Source organism: Bufo gargarizans, chromosome 2, assembly GCF_014858855.1.
Source record: "Bufo gargarizans isolate SCDJY-AF-19 chromosome 2, ASM1485885v1, whole genome shotgun sequence".
In the NCBI taxonomy this organism is placed as follows: Eukaryota; Metazoa; Chordata; class Amphibia; order Anura; family Bufonidae; genus Bufo; species Bufo gargarizans.
In genome coordinates, this window is record NC_058081.1 from 720,776,299 (window position 1) to 720,790,137 (window position 13,839).

The 13,839-nt window shown below is 45.7% G+C and overlaps 1 protein-coding gene across 1 annotated transcript in view; it reads right to left on the minus strand.

Annotated features, from left to right (window-relative positions):
* IGLON5 (IgLON family member 5) overlaps positions 1 to 13,839 on the minus strand; it is a 414,181-nt gene that overhangs the window by 17,171 nt on the left and 383,171 nt on the right. The window contains exons 8-9 of the mRNA XM_044277736.1: positions 9,982 to 10,102; positions 8,719 to 8,870 (exon numbers count right to left, since the gene is read on the minus strand). Coding sequence (XP_044133671.1) covers positions 8,719 to 8,870; positions 9,982 to 10,102 — 273 coding nt within the window. The remainder of the gene's footprint in view (positions 1 to 8,718; positions 8,871 to 9,981; positions 10,103 to 13,839) is intronic.

Consider the following 13,839-nt stretch of genomic DNA (forward strand, 5'->3'; position numbering starts at 1 on the left):
CCATTTAAAATATATTACTGGTTATGGCTGTAGTTGAACTATGTTACATTCCCATAATTTATTTCTCGGTGTCAGTCCTCACTGTTGCACTGGCATTCTGTTCATGAACCAGGAGGCACAGGATGAACAGTGTTATAGACACTTAGCAGATAAATGAGCGCATCTGTTCGTCAGGGCAGTGAAAAGAGCTGAATGTGGAGAGGGAGAAGGCCACGTGGCGTCTGATATGTGCTTTTCATGTGCGGCTGTTCTGCCGACGCCTCGTGGGGCCCGCATTAAAGAACAGGCTAATCAGTGGGAACATATGGAGGGAAAGTCTCCCCTAAGAGGCAGGAGGAGGCGTCTGGTCTTCTTCCAAGAGCCTCGACTTTCCATATGTTCTAAGCGTCTGATTATTTATTTATGTCATAATGGAGTCATCCGGCACATACGTGTGACACGGAAGTGGGAAAACATCACGTGTGCAGCCAATCGTAGACGTCCACGGGGAGAAGCGGCAACAACGTAAATGTATCTATCTATATATCTATCTATTATCTATATATTTATCTATATATTTATCTCCTATCTATTTATTCTTCTATCTATCTATCTATCTATCTATCTATCTCCTATTTAATATCTATCTATCTATCTATCTATCTATCTATCTATCTATCTCCTATCTATTATCTATCCTTCTATCTATCTATCTATCTATCTATCTATTTATCCTTCTATCTATCTATCTATCTATCTATCTATTATCTATCTATCTATCTATTATCTATCTATCTATCTCCTATCTATCTATTTATCCTTCTATCTATCTATCTATCTATCTATTATCTATCTATTATCTATCTCCTATCTATTATCTATCTATCTATTATCTATCCTTCTATCTATCTATTATCTATATATTTATCTATATATTTATCTATCTCCTGTCTAATATCTATCTCTCTATCTATCTCTCTATCTATCTATTTATCCTTCTATCTATCCATCTATCTATCTCATATCTTTCTCATATCTATCTAATATCTATCTATCTCCTATCTATCTATCTATTTATCCTTCTATCTATCCATCTATCTATTATCTATCTATCTCATATCTATCTATTATCTATCCTTCTATCTATCTATCTCCTATCTATTATCTATCCTTCTATCTATCTCTATCTATCTATCTCATATCTTTCTCATATCTATCTATTATCTATCTATCTATCTAATATCTATCTATCTATCTATCTATTATCTATCTATCCTTCTATCTATCTATCTATCTATCTATTATCTATCTATCCTTCTATCTATCTATCTATCTATCTATCTCATATCTATCTATCTATCTATCTAATATCTATCTATCTATCTATCTAATATCTATCTATTATCTATCTATCCTTCTATCTATCTATCTATCTATCTATTATCTATCTATCCTTCTATCTATCTATCTATCTATCTAACTATCACCTATCTGTTATCTATCTATTATCTATCTATCTATATATCTATCTCATATCTATCTATCCATGTATCTATGTATCTATGTATCTATGTATCTATGTATCTATCTATCTATCTATCTATCTATCTCTCTCATATCTATCTATCTATCTATCTATCTATCTATCTATCTATCTATCCATCTATCCTTCTATCTATCTATCCTTCTATCTATCTATCTATCTATCTATCTATCTCATATCTATCTATCTATCTATCTATCTATCTATCTATCTATCTATCTATCCATCTATCCTTCTATCTATCTATCCTTCTATCTATCTATCCTTCTATCTATCTATCTATCTCCTATCTATCTATCTATCTATCTATCTATCTCATATCTATCTATCCATCTATCTATCTATCTCCTATCTATCTATCTCATATCTATCTATCTATCTATCTATCTATCTATCTATCTATCTATCACATATCTATCTATCTATCTATCTATCTATCTATCTATCTATCTATCTATCCTTCTATCTATCTGTCTTCCTGAAGCTTCTCTATGATGTCTGACAATCTGGCCTCTATCGTCCCCTCTACATTCAGTGCTGGACAATCCAGTTTTCTAAGCTGATGCAGGACAATGTGCGTCTGGTCTTCATAGATTGTAAGCTCCTCTGGTTACTCACATTCCGTATCGCTCTGTAATTCTCCGTGGCGGCAGGGAGTTACAGTGTAATAAATAGCGCAGCGGCGGAGAGGCTGGTATCCTGCGGGCACAGGCCCGGGCGGCGCGGAGAAGGCTATTAGCGGTTCTAATGAATGGCAGAGGAGATGTTATTACCGCCACAAATTCTGCTCCCTGATGATCGCACCGGGAGATTCTTCACTTCACCTTAAAGGGCCGGCTCGTAAATGACTGATCGGAGGGAGAAAACATTCAGGCGAGAGCCGCTCTGGGAGAAGCCGTTGCCTGGAGGGTCGCAGTTTTCTGACACGCAGGGTTAAACAGCGCGCTGGTGCAGAGGCCGCCGGAAGAGATCAGTCAGGGGAGAGGAGAGCTAAACCTGGCGACCAGAGATCCGTATGTAAAGTGCAAGTGCTGCCAAAAATTACAAGGAATAGGCACAACCTGTATATCCCATAATGGAGGGCCTCATTCACATGGTGGTACAATAGTTCAGGTAGTGGGACTCCTACACTCATAAAGCCTCTGCACTAAGGGAAAGGGCTGCCAAAAATTACAAGGCGCTACAATACACATAAAGGGGGGCATCATACACAGCCTTGAAAAATGATGATTGATGGCCATCTGGTGACCCTCAAAAACATTATGGGCGAGGGCCTGCTGGTGACCCTCTAAAGCATTAGGGGCGAGGGCCTGCTGCCGCTTTGGTGATGCTAGATAACATCATGTCCCCCTTCTGGTCTTGCACCGTTTTGCTCGTCCTCTCCACCTGAGGAATGAGGGATGGGAAGTTCTCTTTGTAGCAGGGATCGAGAAGGGTGAACACCCAGTAATCCGTGTTATCTAAAATGCATATAACGTGCGGGTCACGGGAAAGGCAGCCTAACATGAAGTCAGCCACGTGTGCCAGAGTACCAACAGGCAAGACGTCGATGTCATCATCAGGAGGATCACTCTCAATCTCCTCATCCTTTTCCTCCTCTTCTGCCCACCCAGGCTGAACATATGGAATCAAACTTCCATGGGTACTACCCTCTGTAGCGGAGGCAACCGTCTCCCGCTCCTCCTCTTCATCGTCCAATTCGCCCTGAGTAGACGGACTGAGGGTGGTCTGGCTATCACCCTGTGTACTGTCTTCCCCCATTTCCACCTCTTCCCCACGAACAGCGTCGTTCTTAATTGTGAGCAGCGAGCGTTTCAGTAGACACAGAAGTGGGATGGTTACGCTGATAATATCGCCGCTCACCATCTGTGTGGATTCCTCAACGTTTCTTAAAAGGCACCATGTTGCAGCTGGTATTCCACTACTGCCCTCTGCTGCTCACAAAGCCTGTGAAACGTGGAGTTCCAGCACGTGCTCACGTGGCACAACAGCCGGTGAGCTGGAAATTTCAAGCGCTGCTGCTCGTTGACAGACCGGCTGAAGCTGTCGATAACTGGTGTAAATGGGCACATACGCGGCGCACCTTCACCAGTGGCTCAGGCAAATTGGGGTAGGTTTTGAGAAACCGCTGAACCATTAACTTTAAGACATGGGTTAGGCATGGTATGCGTGTGAGCTTGCTCAGCTCCAAAGCCGCCAACAAGTTACGGCCATTATCAGACACAACCATGTCTGGTTCTAGGTTGAGTGGCGAGAGCCACAGCTCAGTCTGTTCTCTTATCCCCTGCCACAGCTCAGTCTGGTCTCGTATCCCCTGCTCTGCGGCGGTGTGCTGCTTGTCCCCTAAGCAGATCAGCTTCAGCGCGGCCTGTTGCCGCATCCCCACTGCAGTGCTGCACTGCTTCCAGCTACCCGCTGATGGCTGACTGGTGCTACACTGCTTCCAGCTACCCGCTGATGGCTGACTGGTGCTACACTGCTTCCAGCTACCCGCTGATGGCTGACTGGTGCTACACTGCTTCCAGCTACCGGCTGATGGCTGACTGGTGCTACACTGCTTCCAGCTACCGGCTGATGGCTGACTGGTGCTACACTGCTTCCAGCTACCCGCTGATGGCTGACTGGTGCTACACTGCTTCCAGCTACCGGCTGATGGCTGACTGGTGCTACACTGCTTCCAGCTACCCGCTGATGGCTGACTGGTGCTACACTGCTTCCAGCTACCGGCTGATGGCTGACTGGTGCTACACTGCTTCCAGCTACCGGCTGATGGCTGACTGGTGCTACACTGCTTCCAGCTACCGGCTGATGACTGACTGGTGGTGCAGGCGGATAAATTGGATGTGGAAGTGGAGGAGGAGAAGTGGGGGTTGGAGCCACTAATGTAGGTTTTGGCGGAAACCCTGATCGACCTAGGATCTGCAATCTTTGGCGTTGGTAGCACCTGTGCCACCCCAGGGTACGACTTGCTCCCGGCCTCCACAACATTCACCCAGTGTGCCGTCAGGGAAATGTAGCGTCCCTGGCCGAAAACACTTGTCCATGTGTCTGTGGTTAAGTGGACCTTCCCAGTAACTGCGTTGGTCAGGGCATGTTGATGTTAGGGGAAACATGTTGGTGTAAGGCGGGGACGGCACACCTGGAAAAATATTGGTGGCTGGGGACGGCGCAACGAGGGACGGCCACCGACATGAGGCTGCGGAAGGCCTCAGTGTCCACAAGCCTAAATGGCAACATTTCCAGGGCCAGTAATTTGGAAAGCTGCACATTTAGTGCTATGGTCTGTGGGTGGGTGGCCGGGTATTTGTGCTTGCGTTCAAAGGCCTGGGGTATAGACATTTGGATGCTGCTCTGGGACACGGAAGTGGATGTGGTCGCTGATGGTGCTTGCGAAGGTCCAGGTGCAGGGTGGAGGCATCCGGGCCTGCGTCTTGGACAGGGGATTGGCCAGCACGTAACACAGGGGAAGAGGAGGCAGTGATGTGACCCGCAGACACTGATTGTGGACCCAGGCGTTCGGCCAACCTATTACGGTGCTTTGATGCCATGTGGCAGATCATGCTGGTGGTGGTGAGGTTGCTAGTGTTCACGCCCGGGCTCATTTTCGTACGGCACAGGTTGCAAATTACAATTCTCTTGTCGTCCGCACTTTCCTCAAAAAAGCGCCATATAGCGGAACATCTAACCCTAGGCAAGAGAGATTGCTGCAAGGGGGTGCTCCGGGGAACAGTTGCGGTGCTGCAGATCCCTCCCCCTCTGTACTGCTCTCCTCGCTCGTCTTTCCACCCCCGAAACGTGCGGGGAGGAGACTCGAGAATGGCGCTCGAGCACATGCGGTACTCGGCTGACTCCCGCCATGTGCCGAGCATGCTCGATCATCACTAGCTACAACGTCCCAGCAGAACAGATGTCAGGGCCCTGTGGGCTTCAGGGGCCCAATTTGTTTAAGCATGCTCAGTGGGTCCCCTAGGGTGGGTGGCGATGACCTCTTGGTGCCACATATACCTGGAGCCGGTAATGGGGGCACCACTGCAATGATATCCACAAATATATATTTTTGTATAATTTAAGATTTTGAAAAAAATAAAAATAGGAGTGGTGAGGTGCACGGAGGGCCCCCAAACATTCATTCTTTTTAAGAGGGGCCCCAGAAGAAGAAGGCAGGCATAGGGTTGCACCACCAATGAGGCCAGGTGGGCAGAGGCTGCAGTGACTGCTGGGTGTTACACGGAGTTACATTGTATCAATACTCATTATTCTGCCACAACATTGATTACATACATGGCGCTGGTTTGCAGGGTGTGTGGACAGGGGGCCCCATGTGGCCCTAATGGGCATCCGGGCATCTGAAGCTTGCTTCTCCAGTACCTATGGAAAGGCAGTGATGGAGCAATGTATCTGGGCAGCCTACGGTACATCATAAAAGAGATGGGCATCGGCAGAAGTTACTGGAAGGGGCATCACCCAACCTAAGGGCACCTAAGGATGCCCCGATGCCAAGGAGACAACTGCTGGGCTCCTGCACCCCACTGATGAGGATCAGCGGCGTGCCGGGTGCTGGATTAAAGGGAAGGGGAGATTTATAGTCCATCTGATAATCTATTATTCCTTTACTAGCTTTGTAGTTATTATTGGGACGTTAATGCAAAAAGAAAAATTAAAAATAAAAAATCCCCTCCCTGGCGTCTTTGGCATTCACGGCGTGGCGGCGCGCGCTTGGCTTCCATCAGCAACTCTTGTTTTCTGAAACTGATGTAACAAATCTTCAACATGAAAATAAATACAATTAGAATCTGATGGGAATTCTGAGATCTGCGCTCTGAATGAAAATGAAAGTTCAGCGCAAAAAAGGGGCCATACGGCGCGCTGCGGCGCGGGGAGCCGGGAAGAATACAATCCTCGCAACTGGATGGAGATCAGAGTCGGGGGATTTACAGGAGCAGAATTTGAACAGTCTTCAAAATGAAGCGGCAGGAAGGAATCCGAGCAGATGCTTCACCCTTTATTGTTTCCTATGTTGTTGACTAGTGATACTATTATTGGCTGCTGGGGGGCCACGTGGATATAAGGGGCCCCGGAGCCAGCCAATACCTATGAGACAGCAGCTAGAATTGCTTCCAGGTCTTCTTCATCTCCAGGTGCCACAACATACAGGGCCAACATGGTCAGTGTATGCGCAGTGGTGGCACCTGGAAGTAAAGAGGAGCAGTAAGTAACGGGGTCTGGGCAGGAGTCTAAATTCATTTTGGGGTCTTTTCTGAACAGTATTTTGGCCACATATGGCAGTACAGTATATCTCTGGGAGCATGTATGGCAACAACACAGTATATCTCTAGGGGCATATATATGGCAGCACAGTAAATCTCTAGGAGCACATATGGTGGCACAGTACTGTATGTATATCCTTTGATGAACATATAGCAGAACAGTATATCCCTGAGAGCATATGTGGTGGCACAGTATATCCTTAGACTGAGGCATCTATGACAGCACAGTATATATCTGGAAGCACAGCTATGGCAGCACAGTATATATCTGGAAGCACGTCTATGGCAGCACAGTATATATCTGGAAGCACGTCTATGGCAGCACAGTATATATCTGGAAGCACAGCTATGGCAGCATAGGATATATCTGGAAGCACAGCTATGGCAGCACAGTATATATCTGGAAGCACGTCTATGGCAGCACAGTATATATCTGGAAGCACGTCTATGGCAGCACAGTATATATCTGGAAGCACGTCTATGGCAGCACAGTATATATCTGGAAGCACGTCTATGGCAGCACAGTATATATCTGGAAGCACGTCTATGGCAGCACAGTATATATCTGGAAGCACTTCTATGGCAGCACAGTATATATCTGGAAGCACGTCTATGGCAGCACAGTATATATCTGGAAGCACAGCTATGGCAGCACAGTATATATCTGGAAGCACGTCTATGGCAGCACAGTATATATCTGGAAGCACGTCTATGGCAGCACAGTATATATCTGGAAGCACAGCTATGGCAGCATAGGATATATCTGGAAGCACGTCTATGGCAGCACAGTATATATCTGGAAGCACGTCTATGGCAGCACAGTATATATCTGGAAGCACGTCTATGGCAGCACAGTATATATCTGGAAGCACGTCTATGGCGACACAGTACTTTATATATCCTTTTATGCACATATAGAGAACAGTATATCCCTGGGAGTGCATAGGGCAGCACTGCTTTTCTCTAGGAGCATATATGGCGGCACAGTATATCACTTAGAGCACATATGCGGCACAGTACTGTATATCTCTTGATTCACATGTAGAAGCACAATATACCTCTAGGAGCACAGTTTATCTCTGGGAGTAGATATGGCGGCACAGTATATCATTGAGAGCACATATAGCAGGTTGCCCTGTCTCAGGAGGCCTGTGAGGTACAGCATGTCTACAGGACACAGTAGGCCACTGATGATCAATGCTCTGGGATGAAGGGATCAATTTCTAATTACACCCCTGCTATTGAGTAATATTACGTTACGGGTGTTTATTGCTTAAATGGCCATTCCCCGAGCCTTAAAGGGGTTTTCCAGGACAGATATTGATTGCCTATCCTCAGGATACATTTACAGGATCAGACGGTGGGTTCTCCCCTACCGATCAGCTCTCGGCTGCCCTGTGATGGAACATGCACAGCAGATGGAGCCAGAAGCAGAGAGCTCTGTGTGACGGCCGCGCCGGGTTACCGCAGCTCAGCTCCCACTCACTTGAGTTGGGCCGAGCATGCATGTGTATTGGGGAGGATCAGGAGAGAGTTTTCCGCCTATTGAGAGTAGAGTTACTCAATGTGTATGGCGGGCTTCAGAGACAAGGTCACCAAGCATGGCACTGGCAATGAAATGCGTTGTGTCTGTCATTTGATAGATGGAGGTTGTGGAGATGGAGGGCCCTGAGGACCTCTAACCCCCACCATGGAATCATGGACCTGCAGGAAAGACTATAAAGTTTTGTTCTGCAATCTGGAGATAGCACCATACTTGAATAATTTGGTTTCTCACTACAGGCCAAAGCATGTTGAAACCCTCCCGAGATGCGGCCTCCACCTCAGCGCTCTCACAGCCCCTCAGGTTGTTTCCGCAGAATTATGTCTTGGCTACAGACGCTTCCTCCTTCCGATCATAAAAAGCAGAAGCACCATGACTCTACTTACTGAGTAGTCGCACGCTGGAATTATATGAGCCGAGTTTATTGGATGCCAGGCATGTGTAATTCCCGTAATGCCTGGAGGTGACATTTGAAAACAGAAGCACGGACCAAGTCCTCTCGTTCTGGATCTTCATACCTTCTATTCCTGCATTCAGTCTGTCGAGGACGAGGCCGGGGCAGTCAGATGGGAAGATAAAGAAAAAGAAAATGTCATTGGAGCTGGCGTCATCATCTCAGTATAATCAGCTCATCATTTCATGCAGAACTTATAGAATCTGGAGATGTCAACTGAAAAGAGATGCTGGAGATGTTTCGTTGGGTGGTGAGACATCCTCCACATCACCGGGACCTGCTGTGGTACTTGGCAGATTTATATTTATTTAGAGTCATCCATTGATTTTTTAAGTCTATGGGTTGGAACTCTCTGGATCATTCATGGTTTAACACCACTCGTAACCCAACGCAACGTTGAGATTGGGTTAATGGTAGACCATGAATGGCCAAATGGGAGCAAAGCCATTAACCTCTCCTTGGTAGCTGACGACATATCTTTGTATATGGCATTCACTATGCACTTAAAAAAGGTCTCTTTCAGTTAATGGGGATGTGTAAGGGCACACATAGCATAGGTGAAACCATAGGAGGAACCCTAGGGTGTGAGGGCATCAAGTCAAGTTGATGACATTGTTCTCCAGGAACCTGTATGCAGATTAGCTCTTCTCCAGGAGGAAGAAAGCTGGCCCACCAGTGACACCTATAGGAAGCATCTGCACTATAAGTCAATGGACGACCACCTACCAGGCCTTGAAACATGGATAATAGCCGAACCAGAGACCCATCTCTAGATAGGTGTCTTCGGGTTCTCACCCCATGTCACCTTACAGAGTAGGGTGCTGCTTGACTAGAAGGGCCCTTAAATGTACATCTCTGGTTGTCATGTTTCCCCTTGTCAAGACCACCAGCTGTTGTTTGGAGTCTTATAGGCCAAGCAATGACTTCTAGGGTAGCTACCAGCTCATCTGCAAACATTTTTTCCCGGGGAGCATTGCCTGAGCTAAAGATTCACAACACCAGTTGGTGATCTCCCCATGGAGAACCAGTACTCCTAAAGTCCATGAACCTGCAAAGGGCTTCCCATCTCAATGGGCCCAATGCAGTAGGACACGAAGGTGGGCCACCACAAGGGTCACGCTGCTCTTCTCTTCTTAAAGGAATTCTTTAAAACCAGGTTGAGAGGAAATAAATGGCGTCCACCTCTCTCACTCACCGCTTATCATCTTTATACCATTCAAACTCTGCCACGGGTTCGGCCAACGCTTGGCAGCGAAGCACGGCTGGCTTCCCGACGGGAGACTGAGCGTTCTTAACATCGGTGATGAATGGGGGGTCTGAAGGGAAAAAATTTTACAAAAAGATTAAAATGGTTAAAAACATTGAGTAAATTTTGGGGGGAAAAATAAAAATAAAAAAAACATTTGTAAAGTTAGCTTTTTAGGGGTGGTCACTTTGGGTCTTATATAGCAGTAGTATCTTGGAAGTATAAGGTGGTATAATATGTGCAATCTTTGAGACAGTATTTGGGCACTATATGGTGGTATTATGTGAGCTACATATGGCCATATTTTGGAGACATATGACAACATGTATGGCAAATGCAATATCTTGGAGCTACCTGATGGTATAATAGTATTATGTGGTCTCCTTAAAGAAGTATTTTTTTTAGCACAATCTGGTGGCATTTTGAGGACTTTTTTATGGTGGTAATATCCTTGAAATATATACAGTGGTAGCGTTAAGGGGATTCTTTAAGGCAGTATTATTCGGGCATTAGGTGGTGATATTATGAGGGCTATATATGTCAGTTTTTTCTTGTATGTATGTGGAGTCTTCAAAAAAGTATTATTTGGGCACTATGTGGTGGCATTATTTTATCGTAATTTGACGGCAGTTTCTTGTAACTATATGGCGGTATGAAAGCCTTTATGAAATCATTAGTTGGGCACTATATGGTAGGGTTAATGTGGGTTGCGTGTAGCAGTAGTATCTTGGAACTATATGGCGGTATGAAAGCCTTTGTGAAATCATTAGTTGGGCACTATATGGTAGGGTTAATGTGGGTTGCTTGTAGCAGTAGAGTCTTGTAACTATATGGCGGTATGAAAGCCTTTATGAAATCATTAGTTGGGCACTATATGGTGGGTTAATGTGGGTTGCTTGTAGCAGTAGTATCTTGGAACTATATGGCGGTATGAAAGCCTTTATGAAATCATTAGTTGGGCACTATATGGTAGGGTTAATGTGGGTTGCTTGTAGCAGTAGCATCTTGGAACTATATGGCGGTATGAAAGCCTTTATGAAATCATTAGTTGGGCACAATATGGTAGGGTTAATGTGGGTTGCTTGTAGCAGTAGTATCTTGGAACTATATGGCGGTATGAAAGCCTTTGTGAACTCATTAGTTGGGCACTATATGGTATGTTAATGTGGGTTGCTTGTAGCAGTAGTATCTTGGAACTATATGGCGGTATGAAAGCCTTTGTGAAATCATTAGTTGGGCACAATATGGTAGGGTTAATGTGGGTTGCTTGTAGCAGTAGTATCTTGGAACTATATGGCGGTATGAAAGCCTTTGTGAACTCATTAGTTGGGCACTATATGGTATGTTAATGTGGGTTGCTTGTAGCAGTAGTATCTTGGAACTATATGGCAGTATAATTGCTGGAGGCAGTATGAATAGTAGGTCCTTTAGGAGTCTTAGAAAGCTGAGTGATGACCGCCATCTACGTACACTCCCTGACTTCACAGTGTTTAAAGGGGAAGCGCTCTGTAATTGTTTCATTGATGTGTCTACATGTCGGTTACAATTGGAGCAATATTTTCTAATGTTTCTCTGAATTATTGATTTCAGGTTATAAATTTCCGCCGTTAGATCCCACGGTGTGAAAACGCTTTCCGCCTCTGAAGTAAAATATTATATTTACATTGTAAGTACGACTTTTATTTCCTTAATGTCTATAATGGGTTTCCCGCGGGAGCAGAAGCCGGCGAGCGCTCCCCGTTTTTCAGCGCTGGGATTGCAGTCGGCTGCAGCTTTGTGTCGTGTGATAGAGACAAATCTAGCGAGGAGACCATTCCGCCCGGTATCTATGGCCATCCCAAGCCGCGTCTCTGCTCTTTCTCCTGACATCTATGGCTGAGGGCTCGTGGCTGCTTCACCCGCTCATTGTAAAACGCCCTTTCATGTTCTTTATGTCCGCCATTTCCTTCGCATTACGCTCCTTTTTATGATTTCAGGCACATAATATGGACCCTCTTTCTATAAATAATACATCTGTTTCAGTCGACGCTGGCGCTGCGGCCGTATGTGGCCTTAAAGGAAGTAATACACATTTAATAGGATTATTGTATGACCTGGGGGGGTGAATACTTATGAAAGTGGGTGCAAAGAGAAAAGTAGTGATGTCCGGCTGATTTCAATGCATTCATTGGAAGTAACTTGCTCCAGGTAACAACCCCCATCATGCGCCATCAGTGATCCTGGAGTCTGATGAAATCAAGGGGTATGTACTCTACCATAATTCATTATGATCAGATATTTACATGGCTCTCTCTAGGATATAGTCATCATGCCTGGTCATCTGGGATGTCCCAATGATGACATCACCAGGGTAACTTCTCTACCTATGACCAGGCAGTGACATAGGCTTTCTAGGACCCAGAGGAGCCTGATCACCTGGGAAGCTCTAATGATGACATCACTGAAGCTAGTACTCTACCATATTAGCCTTAATGATGACATCACCAGGGTAACTTCTCTACCTATGATCAGGCAGTGACATAGACTTTCTAGGACCCAGAGGAGCCTGATCACCTGGGAAGCTCTAATGATGACATCACTGGAGCAAGTACTCTACTATATTAGCCTTACCCTGGGTTCAGACCTGAGCGTTTTACAGCGCGTTCCTACGCGCTGTAAAACGCTCAACACAGAGAAACCAATGATTCCCTATGGGAATGGTTCTCACCTGGGCGTTTTACAGCGCGTACGATCGCGCTGTAAAACGCCCGACGCTCAAACAAGTTCTTGAGCTTTTTTTGGGGCGTTTGTCGCGCGTTCCCGCACATAGATATTCGGGAACGCGCGACAATGTGTGCACCCCTGTCTCTGTATGCGCGATTGTAAACGCCCGTACAATCGCGCATACAGAGCGCTCGTTTCAGAACGCTCAGGTCTGAACCCAGGGTTAATGATGACATCACTGGAGCAAGTACTCTACCATATTAGGCTTAATGATGACATCACCAGGGTAACTTCTATACCTATGACCAGGCAGCGACATAGGCTTTCTAGGACCCAGAGGAGCCTGATCACCTGGGAAGCTCTAATGATGACATCACTGAAGCTAGTACTCTACCATATTAGCCTTAATGATGACATCACCAGGGTAACTTCTCTACCTATGATCAGGCAGTGACATAGGCTTTCTAGGACCCAGAGGAGCCTGATCACCTGGGAAGCTCTAATGATGACATCACTGAAGCTAGTACTCTACCATATTAGCCTTAATGATGACATCACCAGGGTAACTTCTCTACCTATGATCAGGCAGTGACATAGGCTTTCTAGGACCCAGAGGAGCCTGATCACCTGGGAAGCTCTAATGATGACATCACTGAAGCTAGTACTCTACCATATTAGCCTTAATGATGACATCACCAGGGTAACTTCTCTACCTATGATCAGGCAGTGACATAGGCTTTCTAGGACCCAGAGGAGCCTGATCACCTGGGAAGCTCTAATGATGACATCACTGGAGCTAGTACTCTACCATATTAGCCTTAATGATGACATCACCAGGGTAACTTCTCTACCTATGATCAGGCAGTGACATAGGCTTTCTAGGACCCAGAGGAGCCTGATCACCTGGGAAGCTCTAATGATGACATCACTGGAGCTAGTCCTCTACCATATTAGCCTTAATGATGACATCATCAGATTTTCCCAGTGACATCACACTCTCTCCGTAAAATGGAGATGACATGTTTTGTGATCACTATGATGGACTACTGGGGGAGTAGAGGTAGAAATACTTATTGCGTCCCCCCCAACCCCTAGAGTGCCTCT